The 24,137-nt window shown below is 36.9% G+C and overlaps 1 protein-coding gene across 1 annotated transcript in view; it reads right to left on the bottom strand.

Annotated features, from left to right (window-relative positions):
- Positions 1-24,137, bottom strand: part of KCNH5 (potassium voltage-gated channel subfamily H member 5) — a 294,759-nt gene that overhangs the window by 250,917 nt on the left and 19,705 nt on the right. Inside the window, exons 2-3 of the mRNA XM_034992617.1 lie at positions 13,518-13,641; positions 1,203-1,309 (exon numbers count right to left, since the gene is read on the bottom strand). Of these exons, the coding sequence (XP_034848508.1) occupies positions 1,203-1,309; positions 13,518-13,641 (231 nt within the window). The remainder of the gene's footprint in view (positions 1-1,202; positions 1,310-13,517; positions 13,642-24,137) is intronic.

Here is a 24,137-nt window from a genome sequence, read left to right as displayed (position 1 = left end):
GTAAGGTGGAGAGGATGAATTATGCTATAAAAAATCCAGCCCGCTCTGAACATGGAGCAAGTGCTTCCTCTTGAAGCTAAAATGCTTCCCAAACTGGGGAAGAATTTAGTAACCATCAATTTCCACTAAAGATAATAACTGGCTTTGGGACGCCTGGGTGGCGCAGTCGATTGAGTGTCCGACTCTTGATTTCGGCTCAGGTTATGATCTCAGGGTCATGAGATCGAGCCCCACGTTGGGTTCCATGCTCAGCGGGGAGTCTACTTGATATTCCTCTCCCTCTGCCCCTCCCACTCATGCTCTCTCCCTTTCTTTCTCTCTCTCTGTCAAATAAATAAATAAATCTTTTTAAAAAATGGTAATAATTGGCTTTGCTGTCATTTATCATTAACACTAAATAAATTGACCCATCTTGTAAAGTGGACTGTTCATTTAAAAAAAAATTTTTTTTTTAAAAAAAAGGTCAACTTGGGAAAAAGAAATAAAAGTCAGTGACCAAACTATTCAAAGAAAACAAATTAGAAAGGAAATTTGGTTGTGGAGTACAATAGTTGGTTTTTGTTTGGCTGCAAATTCTGAAAGAGAGTCCATATCATGAGGTCTTATGTGATATATAATGGACAACTGATCATTCACAAATTCCATCCTAGAGAACAGTTCACCATAATCAATACATATTTACCAGATGTGAATGGCCTATTCTGAAAGTAGGAACTACTTCTGTTAGCCTTCTACACAAAAGAGTCAGAGTCTAGCAAAAGGCCACATTGGTAAAGACCTCAAGTCAATAACCACGTCAGCCGTGCACATGTAGAAAGGGAATCACACATACTCAGTGATACCAATCACCTTTTCCATTAACCACAAGAAGAAATGAATGAATTTCCCTATCATTTTTAGTTGCTATCATGTAACTGTAGGATCTTTACCATGACTATTAATTACAAAACATTTTGCCACTTTACACACACATACAAAATCACATTTAAAATGCACCATATTTTCCTGCCATTCCTCAAAAGGTTGCTTTTCATAGGGAGAAGCATTCATTAGTTTTGCTCTCTAATTTTATCAGCACCCCTTGCCTTTACCAAGAGAAGGACAAAGTTTGATATTCTCTCTACACTATAGCTCAACCACCACTAACCAAAACATAACATTAATCAGAGTTGACACATCTTATTGGTAATTTAGATACTTACTGTTTTTCTTGTACAGAAGAACTTCAAAGCAGTTTGAATCGTAGTTGTCAAAAGTCTGTCTGACTTTCTCAATGGTCTTCTTGTCAGTCAATTCTCCATACATAAAACTGGGAAAAAACAAACAATCCATTTCAGTTTTGTGTTGCTTTTCAAATGCTATATAAAATCACATAGTTGTCTCTTTTGATTGAGTATTCAAATTTAGTTACAAAATTAAATACTGCTCCCACGAAACAAACTAAATTATTGAAACAATGTTTTAATCGTGATTGTTAAACTTCTTGCTAAAAGCTAGGTTTAGAAATTATTTCATATGTGTGTGTGTATATATATATATATATATATACACACACACACACAGAGAGAAAGAGAGGGAGAGAAAGAGAGAGAGAGAGAGAATCATCAACTTATATAGTTCATATAGGCATGAATTTCAGTAACTATGGTTTAGTTAAATAACACCAGTTTCCCAACAGCACAATTCAAATTTCAGTTATCATAGTATATTAACTGTAAATAACTGCATAAAGTATAAACTTTGCTGTTAGCTCCTCAGCTACAAATCACTAGTAAATAACAGGTACACATCACAGTCAGTAACCAATCACATCACTTCTTTCCAAGCCCCTCAGTCTTGGTCCCCGTACATCTGTTATTCAGTTCACGCCCAGACTCAAAGCATGTAGTTGTGTTGCCTCCTTGGCTCTCAGCAATAAACCCATGTGACATTTTACAAAAACGGATAACTGAAAGCAGGAATTAGCCATCAAAGATTAAAGTCTAATGAAGAAATGAAAAATGATAATGCTGGAAGGGGACATTCAAATCGAACATAAATGAAGGTATAGACAAAACCCAAGACTATGGCATGTTGACACTGTTGTCATTTGAGAGACTCTAGATGTGCAGCTGGAAGAACTTAGGGAGGGTGAACTTATCAACATAAGTCAGGAAAGCGATTGTGACAAAGATGACCAAGTTTTCCCAGGGGCGCCTGGGTGGCTCAGTCATTAAGCATCTGCCTTTGGCTCAGGTCATGATCCCGGGGTCCTGGGATCGAGCCCCGCATCGGGCTCCCTGCTCGGCGGGAAGCCTGCTTCTCCCTCTCCCACTCCCCCTGCTTGTGTTCCCTCTCTCACTGTGTCTCTCTCTGTCAAATAAATGAATAAAATCTTTAAAAAAAAAAAAAAGTTTTCCCAGAGGAAGTGACGCCAGTAAAAAAATTTCACATTAAAAGAAACCACAGGAGATAGTTCACAATCGTGAGAGCACAGGAATAAAATAGTTGTGGTTGATGCAGATTTATGAAGGAGTATGAGCATTTACTAAGAGAAAAAAATGCTCTCTTCATGTCATGCTGTATCAGGAGAAGGCAGTATAATTCAAGTGACTCATGATAGTTTTCTTAAAAAGAAATGAAATGCTTTAATTCTCAATGTTTCTTAAGTTCTAAATCACAGTGTGCTAAATATGAGTTTTACTATTATTTGCATTTCCCTGCATTTATAACCAAGAGTAAGAGAGTTTTTAATGTTTTGACAGACATGGGTAAAGTCACAGAATAATCACAAATTTTTCCACTGAGTTTTAAGATCGTATTGCATGGTTTCAGCTTGCATGGTCTTTTTGTTTGTTTGTTTTTGTTTAAGATTTTATTTATTTGCGAGAGAGAGGATGAGAGACAGAGAGCATGAGAGGGGGGAGGGTCAGAGGGAGAAGCAGACTCCCTGCCGAGCAGGGAGCCCGATGTGGGACCCGATCCAGGGACTCCAGGATCATGACCTGAGCCGAAGGCAGTTGCTTAACCAACTGAGCCACCCAGGCGCCCTGCATGGTCTTTTTTTCTTCCCACACACAAGGATATGTGAAGAGTCCATGTTACACATATACTACATCAACATTCTCATCAGTTATGAGGATTTTTCTCAAGACAGGTGCAGGAATGGCTAACAGGAGAAAAACAATGGTGATAAATTGAAGAAGATATACACTGTTGCCATGGGTGAGGGAATATACAAAATATAGGTTAAAGAGTGAGATTTTACATGCCACAAAAATTTCCCAATGTTTGAAATTATCTGTTTTTCTAAGAGAACCTCACCAAAAGTCTGATTATCTACACAACAGAACTCAGTCAAGGACTACAAGCCTCTCAAACTTTACTTGTGATGCTTTCATGATCATCATCAGTTGTGCATCTGGTTTTAGATACAAAGATCTACTAATTAGCATAATTGTCCAGAACCTATCTTCCACCAGAAAAGAATATGTGGCACCTGCCAGATACCTTGACTAAGTTTCTGAAGGTTCAAGTCTATCTTTGTCATTGCTTTTCTTCCAGTTTCAATGAGTTTGCATATCGGCCAGAGGCTAATCCAAGTGAGGTAGGGCCTAAAGCTTATACAGTCTTAGGGACCCTCTTTAAAGAAAATAATATAAAATTATAAAACAAAATTAGGTACAGAGCTTTGGAAGACATCCACTCAAGGGAGGGCCCCTGAGTTAAGATTCATTGTCTTCAAGGGAAATCTGCCCCCAAATTTATCAACCTAGAAAATTTACAACATGGAAAACATAGTTGAATAGCAAAAAAAAAAAAAATAGTGGATTCAACAGCAAGACTATGTCACAGCCAGAAATTACAGAGTCATGGCCCATCTTATGATAACACTAACTTAAGGAACTAGAATTCTAGAAACTAAAAAAGGAAAAGAAATAGATAAAGCTTACCGAAGACTGCCTAATCCGCATCCTGCATTTTCAATTACAGTATTTCTATCTTTTATTAAAAAAGAAAATTTTCATTGTCATTATAACAGTAAAATAAGCAAGAGAATCTCAGAATAGAATGACAGATTCTAACCCCATAATCTCAGAGCCAGACTCACAGAAGAAGCCTCCGAGCCGACCTATAACACAGCATTGAAAAACCATAATTTCTGCCAAAGCCTGAACTCCAGCTCATGACAGTTTCATGAAAATCTCTTAAAGGCATTACACTGAAACTAGAATTACTCAGTTAAAGGCACCCCCCTTGCCCTCCAAAAAATAAGACACTACTTTAATACTGTTAATATTTTTTACAGACAGGTGAACTTTTTAAATCAACCAGTTTTTTTTAATTGACTGTTATTTTTAATTTAAAGACTTATTAGTAGAAAGAAAACATTTAAAAACAGGGAAAAAAGTTGAGACATGGTTAAGTTAACTAAATGTTTATGGTCTTAATAGGAAAGAAAAGAAAAACCATTTTACTCCTGTTAGTAAATGTCAGAGCTCTATGGTTCAATAAACTAAAACACAATATCCACAACTGACCAACAGAAAAACATTAAAAACAAGAAAGCATCTACAATATAACAAGCAATTAAGATTTTAAAAATTTTGAAAAATTAACTCTAATAGGATTTAAAAATAAGTTAAAACTTAAATTTAAAAAAACTCTCTTGGAAATTGACATAATAATATCACTTAATAAAAAATAAAACACAAGTCCAATTCAGTGAAAATTCCAAAGAGAAGATGAAAAAAGCAACTTTTCAAATAAACTCTAAAAATTCTATAATATATTCTTCACTAAATTAGCCCTCTCAATGGTAAAATTACCTGTCCTAATAGAGGCACTTTAAGAAAAAAAAATCCCAGATTATTACAATCTGAATACTTCCTTAAAAATTTGTCTTTTATTTCTTACATTGTTTCACTCGTATTTTTCATTTTAAGTTTATTAAACCAAATATATGTGACAGAATGCTTATTTGAGGTGGTAAAATGCAGCAATTAACGAATAAAAAATATTTCAAAATGAAATATATATAAAAAATATAAAAGATGTCTGAAATGCATTATCAATCCTCCCAATGAAAGTATTTCCATCTGATGTTGTTCAAATCATACTGATGAAGTCAATGCTTCCACAAAGTCTACGAGAATGGCACATTTGTTTATTTGCTCAGCTATTTACACGTAAATGTTGAGTGTCTTTATCAAGGTTTCCAGCAGCCTGACTCTGGATGGCTGAAGCTCAATCCAGTCTTTGAATGGTTAATGGAATTTGAAGGAAACCAAGATTTAGAAATGGTAATCATCAGGCTTTAGAAACTATATACCTATATAATAATTTTGCACATTTTTTATGTGTACCCTCCAGGAATATATAATGGGAATATAAAAAAATTTTCAGAACTTCAAATTGCTCTATTAGAATGCCACGCTCTCCTTAGAGTAATTATAAATGACTTCTTCAGCTGCACTGTTATCTTTATTGGAAAGGAAAATAAAATTAGATGCTCAGAAGCTATCTATCCCTGCTATAATACTGAGTGGTCACGATATAACAGAAGTCCACCCACCACTTACAAACTGCATAATTCATGGGCAAGACATATAATTGCTTTGATCTTCAGTTTCCTCACCCGTAAAATGATGATAATGTTCATATACCTCAGAGTGAGGGTTTTAAAAAGATAATGCACATGAAGTCACAAATTATAATGTGCTATACAATGGCTGAATTCATGACTGGAATGCTTCTTATGGGTGGGGTTAGAAGAAAACCCCTCCAGCCCCAACCCCACTACTCTCTAGCTCCTCTACAATTCTAGAACAGGGGTTGGGCCATGCTTGTTAATGGGCAGGGTCACTGCGTCTTAAAGGGATACATACATCATTTTGTGTGTCTTCTTTATGAGCCCATGAGGTTGAAGCACAAACCCAGGGCCTACTCCTGAATATTCTGGCCACTTTTCTTGCCACACAACTAACTGGTGGTAAAATTTGGTCTTGGGAGTAAGGGAGAAATTTTCCTGAGGCCTGGCCTAGGCTAAATCCAGCTTGCCTGAGCATTGGGCAGTATACCTTTCGTGTATTTTCTGCCCTGGCAAATTTCTAAGGACAGGTGGCCTTGGTTTATAGCAGGATTTACTTATCTTGGATCCCTTGTTCTGCCAACAAAATCTCACAAACAAGCCTCATTATGATACCTACCAGCAAGGATGGCTATAAATGTTGACAGAGTTCCAAGGGAGAAAGGAACCTTACAAACAAAAAAATATATATAACCTATTCATGAGTTCTGCCAATCTATCTTAATCTGCTAATGGTCAACAATGCTCTTGGACTAAAACACCATATTTAGTCACTGCAAAAAGGATAATATTATCTATAGGCTGTAATTCACAGCCTAGCAAATTCTTCATCACAGAAACCACACAGATTGACTTAATGCAGTTGGTAAATGTGGTCTCTCGCTCAGAACCAGCCACAAGAATAAAATTATCACAAAAGTTAATGGAAGAATGGGCTATATAGTCAAAGGATCTATATAGTCAAAGGATCAAAAAGTAAAAAGCCTGAGAGAAGGGGAGTAAGGAAGAAAATTTACAAACAAATAACACAGCTTTCAAAATCTGAAAGAGGTAATTTTAGAATAAATCAAAGCATTACTTTATACATTGAATCGTAACCAAAATGTTTCACAACCCATTAATTTATATGAGCTTAAAATGATTTAGATAGAGTCATAAATGGTAGATCCATGGCATGTAATTAATGGAAATCAGGGAGAGCCCTGGACATCTCTAACCTTTGGAGTGTGACGTCACTGAGGCACCTCTGCTCTCCAACACCTTCCCCCAGTGCCACCGTGTGAGGAAGAGCCCTCAGCCAGATGGAACCAAACTGACTGACATCCATCATGTGTAATGTGCTCTCACTGGCTGAGAGGACCCTGAGTTAATAAAACTACTTGTGAAATTCATCCAGTAAAGTGCCTCTTAATTGCTTCATTGTCTCATTTGATGGCTTGGATAAAGGATTATTAATGAGCCTCCCAGAGGAAAAAAAAAATGTATTTGAAAGGATCTATATACTCCAATCCTCCCTACCTATATTATTGCTCTTCTCACACTTCTAAAAAATAAGCAACCAAACAAAAGCAAACAAACAAAAAAACAGAAGGGGCTTTTAAAAATCTCTCAGGTCAACCAAAGGTAAAATGCTAAAGTGGTTTCTACTTAACCTATGATAGCATGTCTTGATGTCTTTAATGTCATGGCTTCCTGGGGGTCATGAGATAAGATCAGATGCTTTTAAATACCCTCCCCCCAAAACCTACAATCTCTTTTAAATATGCAATACATTTTGTGTCCTTCAATAAATAGCAAAACAGTCCAAAGGCTTGGAAACGCAATTATTACAAAATAAAATGGACTACATTTGAAATTCCTACCAATCCTGAAGTGTCATTAGAATGTTTTTCTGAAATTTTAGCCAAAACAAAAATGAGACGGTACCTAGCATACATCACATTTTTAAAAATAGAAATGTAGGGGCACCTGGGTGGCTCAGTTCATTAAGCATCCTACACTTGATTTCAGCTCAGGTCATGATTTCAGGGTCCTGGGATGTAGCCCCAAGTTGGGTTCTGTGCTCAGGGTGGAGTCTGCTTGTCCCTCCCCTTCTGCTCCTCCCCCTGCTCCTCTCTCTCTCTCAAATACATAATTTTTTTTTTTTAAGTACATACTATTATGTACTATTACGAAGTACAAGGATGTAGGAAAAAAACACTCCCTTGTGGCTGCTGAGAGCAGAAACAGGTACTCTGGACAAAAAGGGCAAAGAAGGAACAAGGAAATGGAAGAACTAAATTATTAACCTCTTGCTATTGTAAAATCACAAATTAATATTTTTTTCATCTTCCCAAACAACTCATATTTGAGTATTTTAAATGTAGAACATTAATTTTTGTTGGTCACTACTTTAATCCATCTAATGCAAGTTATATAAAAAGATGATTGATTTTTTCAGCATATAAAATGTCATACTGTTTCCTCACAGACTGATGCTCACTGATTTGTAGTTTCTTACTCTGTTATGTTTGCCTAAAACTTCTCATTATTAAAATCAGTAAAATTCTTTGAATTATTTGTAAGGCTATCCTCAGTACCAAATTAGTTCTCTCCAACTAGAATTGTGGTGATTCCAAACTTTATAATAACTCTTAGCTTTAACAATGTATTCCTATATTTGTATATAATTTTTTCTTTCCTTCTTTTCTTGTTTCCTTGTGCAAGATATTCAAAGGTTTTTACAGACTTATACAGGAAATAGAAAAAAGCCATATGTAAAAAAAAATCAGAATCAGAATGGAGATACTGTTCTGCGAACTATTTTTTTTGTTTGGTTGGTTGATTTTTTTACTTAAAAAATATGTTGTTAGCAAAAAAAAAAAAATGTTGTTAGCTTCTTTCAGTGTCTTATCCTTCCAACATATGATTTTGAAAGTTAGGCTTTGCCATAATATTTTTTAGCAAACCTACTACTGGACATTTTGACTATTTCTAGGACTTTATTCTTCTAAAGAATGCTGCAGTAAACATAAAATGGGTAGAGTTTAATTTTAAAAGGAGACAAGGAGGCTTAAAAGGGGAGTGCATTAGAATAAATTATGCCTATAAGAAAACCTGGTAAGGTTCAAATATCATCTGCTCATGTATCAGATGCTAGTCTTCATTGTTCTGTGAAGGCATTGAACTGGTTGCAATTTTTAGATCAGCAAAACACATTGGGTGTTTTGTGCAATCAACTAATAACTGTTTACGTTAATAATATTATCATTTCAGGGGCACCTGGGTAGCTCAGTCAGCTGAGCAGCTGATTCTTGGTTTCAGTTCAGGTCATGGTCTCAAGGTCCTGGGATCAAGCTCCACAGGGGGCTTCCCGCTCAGCAGGGAGTCTGCTTGTGGATCCTCTCCCTCCTTCTGCCCCTCCCTCCCACTCGTGCTCCTGCATGAGCACACTCTTTCTCTTTCAAATAAATAAATAAATCTTTTTAAAAATGCTTTAAAAAAAAGAATATTATCATTTTGAAAATGCCATCTCTAACAATAGTGAAGAAGAACTGGGGAAGGTTTGCATACTTCTTCCCACAGTGAAAAAGCATAACATTATCCAAAGTTTTCCGCTCTCTCACCCACCTTAAACACCATACCACTTGGGATGAAATACAATAAACAAAATCATGTTATACAATTATACAGGAGACCTAGGTTAGGGTTTATTGCAACACAAGCCAATCCAATTCAACAAATACAAACACAAAACACTGAGCTGTGTCCTTAGTGCATACAAAAGTGAGCAAGATGAAATACCTTCCTTAAAGACATTTATAATCTAACACTGGTGGTGGGAGGAAAAAAGCAGCTCTTTTAGGGGAGAGAATATGCTACTATAACATGGAAGCATTTTTTTTAATGAATCCTTTTGTAGGACACATTGCACATGCCAACGAAAAGAGACTGGCAGTAGAGGCAGATACACGGAATCAAGAAGAGATGGGAGCAGGACTTTACAATATATCCAGATATGAAGAGGAATATGTCTCAAAAATGACAAAAGCAATAGCAATGAAAACCCCATGGGATAAGGAAAGCTAGTTCAAAGCCAGATGATCATGCCAAATAATGAACCACAAGGGAGTCAGAGGAGGAAAATCTTGTTGAGAGTATCATAAATACCTTCAGGTGGAAGACGGCATCTGAAACAGGCATGGCATGATGGTGGGATGTCCACAGTCCAAAAAGAACTACATCAAAAACTAATGATGTAATGTATGGTGATTAACATAACATAATAAAATTTAAAAAAAAAAAAGAAGAAGAAATGGGTATGGGAGCATCTACAGTCCCTGGAACTCTCTATAGAGCCTGTTCTATAAGTATCATCTACTGTAAAACTAACATTTTCCTAACCTAAGCCTGCTGAGACATAAGAGAACAGAGAAGCTCAATACAGACCTTAACCTCCCAGAACTTAGAACACACACCTTAGCGGCAGTGCTGGCCTGGGAGCTAATATTCGTCCAACGGAAGAAAAAGGCACAAAGACATCAATGCTACCAAAGGCAGTTTCTCAATAAAGGGCCACAGTTTTCCATCACTCTTGCTTACCAATTTCAGACCTGGGAGTGAAGATTGAATGTGAAAATAACTTTAGAGAGAAAAACGAAGATTGTGGGTACCAGATAAGTGAAGGAAGATATCTGAACCAACTATTTCTCAAACATGCCTAAACATCAGAATCATCTGAGCCTTTGGTTAAAAGTACTGATACCTGCCCCCACCTCCCACCCTGGGTGATTCTGATTGAACAGGTGATTCCCAGAGGTAAGGTCTGGGAATCCAAGTGGTGCAAAACCTCTCCAAGTGATTCCTACATGTAGTCAGGTTTAGACTCACTGGTAGAATATGAAATCCCTGGCTTCCATGAAGATGTAGAATATATATATATTTTTTTTTCAACATAGATATATAGAAAAAAAGACAAATAAATCACTGTATTTCCCTGGGCAAGTCCCTAAACATAACTCTACCTCAGTTTTATGCTCTGGAAAACAAAGGATTTGGAGTAGAAAATAATTTAGTTCCCTTATAGTTCCAAAATAACATGATTTTGGAGCTTAGTTAAGTGAGAGCTTTGAAGAAAAATTAACTCAAGGAAAAAACTTCCCATCTGGCCTTACTGAAATATTGTGAAAAAGTTTTCCGATCTAAATTGGTTCCTTTATAGAATTTCCTTTTCTTTTATATGATCTTTTTTCATAATACTCTCTTTAAACTCACAGACATGGCATATTTTAGAAAGAATTGTTATAAATACTGTGAATGCCAGATTCTGTTTTACAGTGGCCAAACAAAATAACGATGGTACAATGTACCAACATTACAAAGTACATGTGATTTACACAGGATGTAAGAACTTCACTTTGACGTTCTTTAAATGTTCGTGAATTACGTCCTACTTGGTTGGGGGCTGTTTACTCTCTTCAAGACCGTTTTAGCAGCTCAAGAAGTACTGATAGCATCCGTGGTTCTCTGATAGAGGATGCTCCTTTCATCACTCAGCACCTAGAATAGTTCATGGCTGGGGCGCCTGGGTGGCTCAGTCGGTTAAGCGACTGCCTTCAGCTCAGGTCATGATCCTGGAGCCCCGGGATCGAGTCCCGCATCGGGCTCCCTGCTCGGCGGGGAGTTTGCTTCTCCCTCTGACCCTCCCCCTCTCATGCTCTCTGTCTCCCATTCTCTCTCTCAGATAAATAAATAAAACCTTAAAAAAAAAAAAGATTTTAAAAAAAGAATAGCTCATGGCTCATCATAGATAGTCAAAAAATACTTATTGAATGAATTAACAGATTTACAGATATGCAAAAATCTTTTTCTTTGCACAAGTTCCCCCCAAGGGCTCTTCAACTATATTTTTCCACTGATAATTTAGTCTCCTTAATATTCTAATACAATTTTTACTCTACAGTTTTTAGATGTGAGTAAACAGATTCTGGTACCGATGGGGGGAGGGGTGGGGAAAGGGGGACAACAGTCTCCACACCAACAAGCGATTCTTGGGACACCAGCTGGTTGCATCACCAGCGAGACCCCAAGACCTGACCTTTACTGCCCACCTGCTTGTACTCACCGACCTTTCTCCCACATTTTTCCTTAAGCTCTTCTTTCCGGCTTAGCTCTTAACTCCAGCAAATGGAAAGCGAAGCCGCGCCTCCAAGCGAAAGCGGCTGCGCTGACCAGACCTCCAGGGGACCCAGCCCAGGGACCAGTTTGAGCTTAACCCCTGACTCGCGCCTGCGCGGATGGACCACGGAGCGACCTCTGGAATGACCGACAACTACCTTTACCTCGTTATACTACTGCAGTCTCCGCCCTCGGAGGAGCACAAGCCTCATTTACATAACATACAGGGTGGGTATAGGCATGTTTTTCGTGACCTTATGCCCACCTCTGCATTCGATGATAAGGCTTCCCTATCTAAATATTCATCCTAACCCTAAATAAAAGGAATCCGTTCACCCTCGCTCCGGGGACTCACGGCTTTGGAAGCCATTCTCCTTCATGTCTTCATTTGCTGCAAATAAAGTTTTGTTTGTGCGACTGATACTCAACCTGGTGCAGTTTCTGACTCACCAAGCAACGAACTCACATCGGTTCGGGCACAGCTGTCGTACAATTCAACTGAATTCTGACACAGTCTCTCCGGAGATAGCATATAATTCCACACGTCAAGGGTTCTGTCTGACAAGACCACGCCCCGCCCCCTACGCCAGACACCAGCTGAAAGCACAAGTTGTTACCTGTACTTCTGACCTACCAACTACAAATTGGAGGTTTCCACAATCTTCTTGGGTTTGATTAATTTGCTAGGGCAGCACACAGAGCTCAGAGAAATATTTTACTTACTAGATCCCTGGTTTATTATAAAAGGATACAACTCAGGCATAGCTAGATCAAAGAGATGCGCAGGCAAGCTATGGGGGAAGGCACAGAGTTCCATGCTGTCCCCACGTGCTCCACTCTCCCAGTACCTCCACATGCTCACCAACCCAGAAGCTCTCTGAACCCTGTCCTTTGGTGTTTTTATGGAGTTCTTATGGTTTCACACTACATAGTCATGACTGATTAATTCTTAATTCAACCTCCAGCCCGGTCCCTTCCCTAGAGGTAGGGAGGTTGAGGGGCTTGAGTATTGAATGTTTCAACCCTCCAGTTACCTGGATGGTTCCCCTGGCAATAGTCTCCATACTAAGGTTACTTAAGCACTTTCCAAAAGTCACCATTAACATAATAAAAGGCACCTTTATCGTTCTTATCACAGGAAATTCTAAGGGCTTTAAGGACCTGTGCCAGGAACTGTGTCAAAGACCAAATATATATTCCTTATTATAAATAAATCCCAATATCACAGAGAGTCGAAGCACAGGAGTTTCCCCTTATCTGGGGAGGATCCGTTCCAAGACCCCCCACCGTGGGTGTCTGAAATCGCAGATAGTACCTAACACTGTAGAAACTGGTTTTCTTTTCCTATACATGCATACCTATGATATAGTTTAATTTATTAATTATGCACAGGAAGAGATTAACAATAATAATAATAAAATAGAACAATTATGACAATATACTGTAATAAAAGCTGTGTTAGTGTGGTCTCTCTCTTTCTCTAAGCATCTTATTGTATTGTACTCACCTTTCTTGTGAAGATGTGACATGAGAAAATAGCATAGCATTTCATAGGAAATGAGAGGAAGTGAGGTGAATGATATAGGCATCAGAAGGAGGAGCATCTGCCCCTGGAAGTTTAAACTGTGGGTAATAAACTACTGGAAGCATGAAACCAGAGGAAACAAAACCGCAGGAAGCAAAAACCACAAGGAAGGAAAACCGAGGTCAAGTGGGGGATTACTGTAAGTTTAACCACATTCAGCATTTACTTGAACTTCAGAAAAGATTCCTGAGCTGTTCTATTACCTACCTGCAAGTGCTGCTTTTCTGCATCACGTCAGCTCGATGATACCCAGAGAGTTTGCAAAAACCGTCATTACTATAAACTACAGGCCAATCCACAATCTGGGCATTTCCCAGTAAGAAACTTGATTCTAAAGAAGAAAGAAGGAAAAGGAAGTTTTTTTATCTTCATTTAACAATGTCTTCTTTCAAGTAAACAAAAAGACAAATTTATAGACAAATACAATTATGGTTTGTTACTACAAATAATAAAGCCTATTCTTGAGATTGACATAATCAGTTTAGCATGATTATCTAATGAGATCAGCAGTAAGTACCAGATTTGCATACAAACAAAAACCCCATTTTAAAAAAAAGCCAGTTTATTTAATACCTCTTTGCATTCAAATATAATCTAATCTATGAAAAACAAGTATGGTTAATATTAAGTAAATGTTAATGACTATAATAATTACACCTAAACACAGATTAATTTAAGAATAGGGCCAGAGTCACTTCTCCACTAATTGAGAAAACTAAACTTGATAATATTGAGGCAATTTGTATGACTGCTTCAAAAATTCTATTATTATAATTTTGACATGATGGGACAAATTGTCCATTAGATTGATCTTGAGAAGTCTAATTTAAAATAACACTGAAGAGGGATGCCTGGGTGGCTCAGTTGGTTAAACTTCGGACTCTTGGTTTTAGCTCAGCTCATGATCTCCTGGGTCATGAGATCAAGCCCCACAGAGGGCTCTATGCTCAGTGGGGAGTGTGCTTGAGATTCTCTCCCTCTGCCCCTCCCCCCACTTGCTCGCTCACTCTCTCTCTCTCAAATAAATAAATAAATCTTTAAAAGAAATTTAAAATAACATTGAAGATTCCTTTTTAAAAATAAAATTATTCAAGTATATTATTTTCAACTACATTCTACACAGAATTTGGAAACTATCATTATTGTAAATAAAAGAAATATACCTTTGGTCTGTTTTGCACAGAGAAGTGATTTTGCTTCAAGTATAAAATAAAATAAGATAAAAACAGAGAGGGAGGGGTGCCTGGGTGGCTCAGTCATTAAGCGTCTGCCTTCAGCTCAGGTCATGATCCCAGGGTCCTGGGATCCAGCCCTGCATCAGGCTCCCTGCTTGCTGGGAAGCCTGCTTCTCCCTCTCCCCCTCCCCCTGCTTGTGTTCCCTCTCTCTCTGTCAAATAAATAAATAAAATCTTTAAAAAAAAAAAAAAGAAGAAGAAGAAGGAGGCAAACCATAAGAGAATCTTAAATACAGAGAACAAACTGAGGATTGCTGGAGGGGAGGTAGGTGAGGGGATGGGCAAATAGGTGATGGGCATTAAAGAGGGCACTTGCTGGGATGAGTACTGGGGGTTATATGTAAGTAATAAATCACTAAATTCTACTCCTGAAACCAATACTACACTATATGTTAACCAACTTGAATTTAAATTTTAAAAAAAAATAATACAAAAAATTTCTTTTGATATCAACCTTGATTAAAAATCCAATATTTAAAAAGAGTAAATTTGGGCGCCTGGGTGGCTCAGCTGGTTAAGCGACTGCCTTCGGCTCAGGTCATGATCCCGGAGTCCCGGGATCGAGTCCCACATCGGGGTCCCTGCTTGGCGGGGAGTCTGCTTCTCCCTCTAACCCTACCCCCTCTTGCGCCCTCTCTCTGACTCTCTCTCTCTCTAATAAATAAATTTAAAAAATCTTTAAAAAAAAAAAAGTAAATTTAAGGGATTACTATACTTCAAAAATTCAAAATATCTACCAAAAAAATCTTTTTTGAACTCATATTCAAAATAGTGTCCTAAAAGGGAAATTAACTTATGAGTTTAAGACTTTAAGTTTAAATCCTGACTCAAAGTTGGTCTTCATAAAAATAGCAATGCAATTCAACATTTACTAAGTAGCTGCTAAGTAAAAGGCACTACTCTGGGTCAAACAATGGGATAGAATAAAGATCAATAAAACATACCCTTTACTCTCAAAAAAACTTCCATGTTAAGAAAAATAAATATGTAACAACCAATTACAATTATCAGAATAGATGCTAAATCTAGAAGTATTGGACAAAATATGGCAAAAATCTGTTTCAAAGTACTAAAAACAACCAAAAATAGAAACTGAAAAAAAGACAAACCCTTGAAATAAAAGAGATACATTAAATAAGATATTCATTTAACTGTCCATTCCCAGAGAGCAAATTTCCAGGTTATACAGTTCATTGGTGATAGAGCTCAAGCAGAAAAAGTTTTATGGGACTAAATAGTCAAAAGTCACAATTTGGGGCTGCCAGAGCAGCTTGAAGTTGAGGGGAAGATCCTTTAACATACGGAGCCATAAACCTGTATATAAATCTACCTCAAATCCTTCTCTGTGATCTAAACTATGCATGCACAAAATGAGTCTACAAGAAACCTGTCTACTCCAGCAATGACTACAAGGCAAGAGGTAAGCAGAAATTTCACCAGCTCTCAAGGCTAGAAGACAAATTGTTGAGTTCAAGTCCTATCAAGTTAGAGAAGCTTGGTAGATACCTCAAGTTCTCCATTCAAGCCACAGAAGGTCATGCTTTAGGAATAAGAAACAAGTCCCAGGATAATGGGTTATAACCTGGGACTAAGATTAAAAATGTGGAAAATACACTCTCTCTCTCTCTCTCTCTCTCTCTCTCTCTCACACACACACACACACACACACACACACACTCCCACAAAGCTAAAATCGTGATCAAGGAAACCCACCCATAACTACCTGCTCTCTATAATGTATGAACACAGTGTCTGGTATGCACTTAAAAACTATTAGGCATGCAAAGAAACAGAAAACTTTTATGATAATCCAGGGAAAAAATAAGCCATAGAAAGAGAGGTCAATATGGGAACATAGAAATAAATAATACAACCTCTGGAATAAAAAAATTCATTGGATAGGTTTAACAGTACATTGAACACTAAGAAAGAACAATTTAAAAACATATCAATGCAAACGGTTCCAAGCTGAAGCAAAAAGAGAAAGGGATTAAAGATGTTCCATAGGACAATATCAAGCAGTCTAAGACCTATGTAGTTGAGGCTGGAAAAAAATAGACAGAATAGGGCATAAATGTTATATGAATAAAGGATAACTAAAATTTTTCAAATTGCATGAAAAATAACAACCTAGAGATCTTAGTTCAGTAAACCCAAGCAAGATAAATGCAAGCAAAGCCACAGTACAAAGATGGGTAAGGGTAAAGCTGAACATAGAAAATAAGGGGAAAAAGGTCTTTTAAGCATCCAAAGAAAAAAGATTATTTAAGTATGTTTCAGGGGAGATGGGGGAGATAATAATTACAGCATACAAATCATGAAAAACAAAGACGACCAAAAAACAATGAAATGACATCTTTAAAATACTGAGAGGAAAATATTTATCAACCTAGATTTTCATGTAGAGCGAAGGTATCCTTCAAAATTGAAGGCAAAATAAAGACACATTCCGAAACAAAACAGGAAGAATTCATAGCCAGCAGAATCACAGTAAAACAAATGTGGTAGGTGTTTTAGCTGAAAGGAAAAAAAATCAAAATAATAATAATGATGACCCTCACAAAAAAAGTCAAGAAGGTAAAAATAAACAGCTGGTGGGACAAACAGAAAGCAAACCACCGGGGGTGCCTAGGTGGCTCGGTAGGTTGAACGTCCAACTCTTGATTTTGGCTTAGGTCATCATCTCGAGGTCATGATCTCAAGGTCATGCAATAAGAGCCCTGCTTTGGGCTCCACACTCAGTGCAGTCTGCTTGAGATTCTCTCTCTCCCTCTCCATTCGCCCCTACCTCCATGCTCTCTCGCACTCTCTCTCTCTCTCTCTGTAAAATAAATAAATAAATCTTAAAAGAAAAAAACGTAAACCATGGGATGGTAGCCCTAAATCCAACCATATCAAGCATTACATGATGGGATAAATAGACTAATTAAAAGACAGAAATTTTCAAACTGGATTTTAAAACAAAGAAACTGATAGTCTACTATTTCTAAGAAAGCCATTTAAAGTATAAAGACATAGACAAGTTGAAAGTGAAAGTGTGGGGAAAATACACTACATAAACACTAAGCATGAGAAAGTAAATGTGGCTACATTAATGCAAAATAAAGTAGTCTTAAAGACAAGGATAATAGAGCTAAAAAGAGGCAATTAATGATAACAAAAAGGTCAATTCATTAGGAAAACATAACTTTCTCAACACCTATTAAAGGCTCAGACAGCTCCAGGCTCAGTGAAATCTTTCAAATATTTAAATAAGACATAATATAAATATTATACAAACTCTCAAAAAATATATGAGGAAACATTTCTGAACTTGTTTTATGAGGTTAGCATTATCATAATACCAAAAGCTGACAATGTCTGTTAAAAAAAGATTACTGACCAATATAGTTGCAAAAATCCAGAAGACCATATTGACAAATAGAAATAGCAATATATATATACTATACATATAACCAAGTAGGGTTTATCTTATCACTGTAAGGCTGATTTATCATTATGTGATCAATCAATGTAATCCATCATATCAACAGAATAAAAGAAAAAACCTATCATTATATCTCAATAGATGTAGAAAAAACCATTTGACACACTTATTCATGATTAAAATCTTTGAGCAAACCTGAAAAGAAGGAAACTTCCTCAAACTGATAGAGGATACCTACTAAAATATCTATAGCTAACATTATTCTTAAAAGTAGAATATTGAGTAACTTCCCCCTAAGATCAGGAAAAAGTCAAGGATGTGTATTCTCAACCCTTATACTCAACATTTTATTAGTGGCCCAACTAATGAAATAAGGCCAAAAAAAGGAAAAAGAAAAAAACAGAAAGGATGTAAATATTGGAAAGGAAGATACAATTGTTTTCTACTTGCAGATGGCACGATTGTTTACAGAGAAAAGCCTAAGGAATATTCAAAGGAACATCTAAAATTAAGTGAATTTAGCAAGGTTGCAGGATATAAAGTTAATATAAAAGTCAGTTTTGTTTCTATATACTAGCATGAAACAATTGAAAAATGAAAAATAATTTCACTTAGAATGATATAAAAAATATAAAATACTTAGGAATAAATTTATCAAAAGATGTGCAGGACCTCTGGAGTGAAAACTAAAAAAACTCAGGTAAATTAAAAAACACCTAGACAAAAAGAGAGCTGTGTCATGTTCATGAATTGAAACTGGACATTTTTAAGACATCAGTTCTCTGCAAATTGATCTATAGATTCAATACAATCCCAGTGAAAATACCAATAGGCTTTTCTGAAGTAATTGACAAAGTAATCATAAAATGCTTATGAAAGTACAAATTACCTAAAATAATCCAAAATAAAATCTGAAAAAGAAGAACCAAGTTGGGGAAACATATAACCAGATTAAAAAGTTCAGAGATAGACCCTCACATAAATGGTCAATTGATTTTTTGCATAGATACCAAGGCAGTTTAATGGGTAAAGAAAAGTCTTTTCAACGAACCGTGCTAAAACAACTATATATCCACATGAACAAAAATTGAACCATGACTGCTACCTCACACACACACACACACACACACACATTTAAAATGGGTGATCTGGGGCGCCGGGGTGGCTCAGTCGTTAAGCATCTGCCTTCGGCTCAGGTCATGATCCCAGGGTCCTGGGATCGAGCCCCGCAGGGAAGCCTGCTTCTCCCTCTCCCACTGTCCCTGCTTGTGTTCCTTCTCTTGCTGTGTCTCTGTCTCTCAAATAAATAAATAAAATCTTAAAAAAAATAAAAAATAAAAAATAAAATGGGTGATCGACCTAAATAGAAAAGTGAAAACTAAAAAGAAAACGGAGGAGAAAATCTTTGCCACTTTAAGGAAGACAAGAATTTCTTAGATAAGACTCATATAGCAATCACCATAAAGGAAGGTGTTGATAAATTAGACATCATCAAAATAAAATCAGCTGCCCATTCAAGGACATTGTCAAAAAAAGTGAAAAGGAAATCCACAGAATGAGAAAAAATACTTACAATACAGATATTTGAGAAAGAACTCCTATCCAGAATATACCCAAAAATCCTACAAAAAGACAAATGACCCAATAAACAAAATGGGCAAATGACTCAAACAGACATTTCCCAAAAGAAGATATACAATGGCCAATAACCACAAGAATAAGATGTTCACCATCATCAGACATCAGGGAAATACAAATTAAAAGCACAATGATATATCACTCTTCAACCATTAGGGTGGCTATAAAGGTTAATGATACAAAATTTGATGAGAATGTGAAATAAATGAAACTCTTTATAAAAATATTAATGAGAATATAAAATGGAACAATCATTTTGAAAAACAGTTTCTTGTAGAGTTAAATATTTAACTATGACCCAGATATTTCATTCTTAGGCATTTACTCAGTGAAATGAAAACATATGTTAACAATAAGACTTGTAGAAAATGTTCACATCATATTTATTCATAGCAGCCAAAAATTGAAAACAAAGCAAATGTTCATCAACAAGAGAACGGATTAAAAATTGTGACATATTCATACAAGAAAAGCTACTCAGCTCTAAAATGGTACAAACTACTCATACATGCAACAACATGGATGAATCTGATAAACATTATAATGATTGAAAGAAGCCAGAAGCTATAATTTCGTTCATATGAAGTTTAAATACAGGCAAAGTTAATCTATGGTGATAGGGATCAGAACAATTATTACTAAAGGGAATGGGTAGGCAACTGACAGGAAAAAGGAAAAAGAAACTTTCTGGGGAAGGTCATTGTTCTCTATCTTTATAGAGGTATAAGTCACACAAGTGTATATATTCCTCCAAGAGCAATTGAACTGTACACTTAAGATCTGTGTATTTTACCACATATTAATTACTTACCTCAAATTTAAAAGAAAACTCAAGGAAGACAAAAGACCAGAGATCCAGAAGTTTTAGGAAAGCTGTGGCATTTGAAATGAACCTCAGCTACGAGAATGGTAATACTACCTTTTCTTGGTACATAGGGTGGTTAAAGTAGAGATTGAAATGAACTTCCCACAAAAAATGCTTCATAAAGTATAAATTCCTCTATAAATATATGACATTTTCATTTATGTATAGCATCAAGTATAAATGGTCATAATGTGATCATCAAAAACTAACTTTTCTCCTCTTAGCCCAGGCTGGGTCCTACTCAGTTTACTCCTGCTAATCCATATGCTCTCCACTTCATGACTAGGCAGCTATGGCAGTCCATTCAGCTACATGGTCTCCCTGCCTCAGCTGATCTTGTTTGTCACACAAATGTTCACTTGTCCCCCCGAATCCCTGCCTCCATCCTACCACTCCTCATCCAGATCAAGACTCCCAAGTGCTTACATTATCAGATTCTCTCCCAGACTTGGAAAGCAGAGAGAGCTTCATTCTCCCTACCTATACAAAGTCCATACTATTGCAGTTAAGTCAGTTTTCTCATTATGGCTCCAAAATATACTCACCATGATGCCTACTGTCCGCTTGAAATGCTTTTCCCCCATTGCTTTACCTATCAAACCTTTCAGAACCAGCTCACTCTACCTTCCCTATGAGACATTCAGTGAGTACCACTCAGCCTACATCCCCCTCTGGCTACCACCATATCTGTCTCCAACACTTCACTGGACAAACTTTCCATAAAAGTTGTCTATTCTCATTGGTTCCATCTTCTCAGCTCCTATTCACTCGACTCACTCCTATCTGGTTCTTTCCTTACCACTCCAGGACAACCAAGATCACCAGTAACCTCTCCATGTCACCAAACCCAAAGGATGCTTTTTATTCATCTCACTTGACAATTCAGAAGCACTGGTAACCACTCCCTCCTTAAAATTTCTTGACCCTTAGCTTTCATAAAATGACCTTCCCCTGGTTCTCTGAACAGTCCTCCATTTCCTTTGCAGGCTCAACATTCTTTATCCAGTGAGTATATATTGGAGTTTCTCCACATCAGTTCCTCTTATAACTTCACCTGTCTCCAAAGATTCAGTAACTCATAACTTTATATCTCCAAACCAGACCTCTTTTATAAACTCTAGATCTTGATATCCACATTGACCTAGATATCCTCTTTGATATATTTTTTTAAGATTTCATTTATTTATTTGACAGAGAGAGACACAGTGAGAGAGGGAACACAAGCAGGAGGAGTGGGAGAGGGAGAAGCAGGCTTCCCGCCGAGCAGGGAGCCCGATGCGGTGCGGGGCTCAATCCCAGAAGCCTGGGATCATGACCTGAGCCAAAGGCAGACGCTTAATGACTGAGGCACCCAGGTGCCCCTAGATATCCTCTTAGATATCTTAAAGGGACCTCAGTATCTTAGAGAATGGGATTACCATCCATACAGTTATGTAAGCCAGAAATCTGGGAGCCATCTTTCAATATCCTTCTCATTATCCTTATAGCAATCCATCACCAAATTCTATTAATTTTATCTCCTCAAACTTTCAAATTTCTCCATTTATCTGGATCTTCACTGTCATCTCCCAAATCCAAGCTTCCATCGCCTCTCCCCTAGATCACTCCAACAGCTATCTAATTGATTTACACCAATTCTCTCTGGGATTTCTTCAATGGATTGACCACACTGAAGCCAGAGAGGTCTTTCCAAATTTCCAACTGAATCATGTTCTCTCCCTGCTTTAATACCTGTCAATAACTTATAATGGCTCTCAGAATGCTCAAATCCTTTCCTTGGCCTATAATGACTTCAAAGTCTGTCAAATCGGCCACAGTCAAATTTTTCTTGTATTTTTGTAAGCTTCAAGCTCTCTCCCCACATAGACCCTTTTAACTTGCCATTCTCTCTGCCTAAACACCATTCTTTTCCTCACTTATCTGATTGACACTTGCAGTTATTTAGATCTTAACTCAACTCTCATGACCTCTGTAAATCTTTCCCTGACCTTCTGACCAGGTCATACCTAATAATTTTAGACATGATGCACCTCTTCCTCACAGCCCTTAACACAGTTATAACTTTATACCTATTTGTGTTATGATATGATGAATGCACATCTGCCTCTTGGGCTGTAAGCTCTGTAGGACAGAGCCTGTATGCACTTTGGTCCAATTTGATCCTCCTGTACTTAACACAGTGTCTGGCACATAGTAGATGCTTGCTTGTTGGTTGACTATATCAATATACAAATGAATTAATGTATTCATGCAGGGATCTCTATATAATTGGTATCATGAAATTTAGTATGCAATGCCTCTAAGTACTTCATATATATGTTACTTTTAACTTCTTAGATAATATAGTCCTTAGGATTATGAATTTTATGCCTACTGTGCCTAGAAGAGTTGTAATATAGTAATTATTTATTGGTTGAAATAATTGCTTCTATCCCAGGAAATGGAAAACAAATGTTCTAAAAAAGAACTAATATAAACATGAAAGGTCCTACTGAGGGATGCTTTCTCTCCTCCAGAAACTAAGCAAACCAGTGTTTTCAAACTTGTTTTAAGTTGAAGTTCATAGTAAGAAATTAATTTTATATAGTATCTTAAAATGTGTTTGCACAGATACACACATGTACCTACACAAACACACAACTAAAAAAAATTCTCAAACAACACTTACTACATGAGATATCCTCCTTTTTTATTCTATTTCAATTTTTTGGTGTGCTAGTTAAGACCCATTAAATCAATTTTATACCCCAAAGTAAAGGTTATATCTCACAACATCCCCAAGGTCTTGCAGACCTCCCTCTGTCATAAACAGACTTGTTTTCAAGACATTTGTTAGGATTTGGATCAGGAGCTCTAATTGCTCCTAGTTAATTCTGCTATTAAAAATATTAAACTGCTCCCACCATACCATTTTTAATAACTCTACGGTGAGAAAATTAAGACTCCAGCTCAGTAGGGCCTAACTATGATTATTCATTTGTTGTTGATATATTATTTCACTTATACTCTAATAACTCTATGTAATAGCAAAATCAAAGCAACCTTTAGCGAAGCCCAAACTCTGTGCTAGGCATTGGGACAGGTTTCATATCTATTATCTCTAATCTGGAAAACAACTCCATTCTGCAATGAGTCAGAGACTCACCAAGCCCAGATTCCCCAGGACTAGCAACTAGAACGCAGGTTCCCTAAATTCTAATTCTTGACTGAGATATTTGCAAATTCAAACATTTTCTGGGTGAAACTGTGTCTTTTTTTCCCTATAATGGAAACGTAGGAAGTCAAAGAGTGAAGAAGTCTTAAAGCGACTCACTACAGGCAGGATAAATTCTCTTATAAGCTTGGAGTCAGAGTTGTTCAGTGGGAAAAAAAAAAACACGGAAGTTGGAATCAATCCCATTTTTCAAAATATATACTTGGTTTTAGCCAATAATCATAGAATATGGACTATTCAGGTATTTGCCAGCTACATACTAGAGTATTTGCTCTCAGGTTCAATCAGACCTAGCAACTCAGAAGAGAGTTTTTTTTAAACCAACTTAAAGATTAAATAGTCCAGGAAATATGGTGTCTATTCATCTTTATGCTTCAAGTTTGATTTTATTCATTTAGACCATCAGAGAGTGAAGTAACTACATGTTCACTAGGCATTACCTCAAGGT

The sequence above is a fragment of the Mirounga leonina genome, unplaced genomic scaffold (assembly GCF_011800145.1).
Source record: "Mirounga leonina isolate KUSES-001 unplaced genomic scaffold, KU_Mleo_1.0 Mir_82, whole genome shotgun sequence".
Lineage (NCBI taxonomy): Eukaryota > Metazoa > Chordata > Mammalia > Carnivora > Phocidae > Mirounga > Mirounga leonina.
The sequence above is the reverse complement of the archived record's forward strand: the minus strand, read 5'-3'. Positions and strand labels throughout refer to the sequence as shown.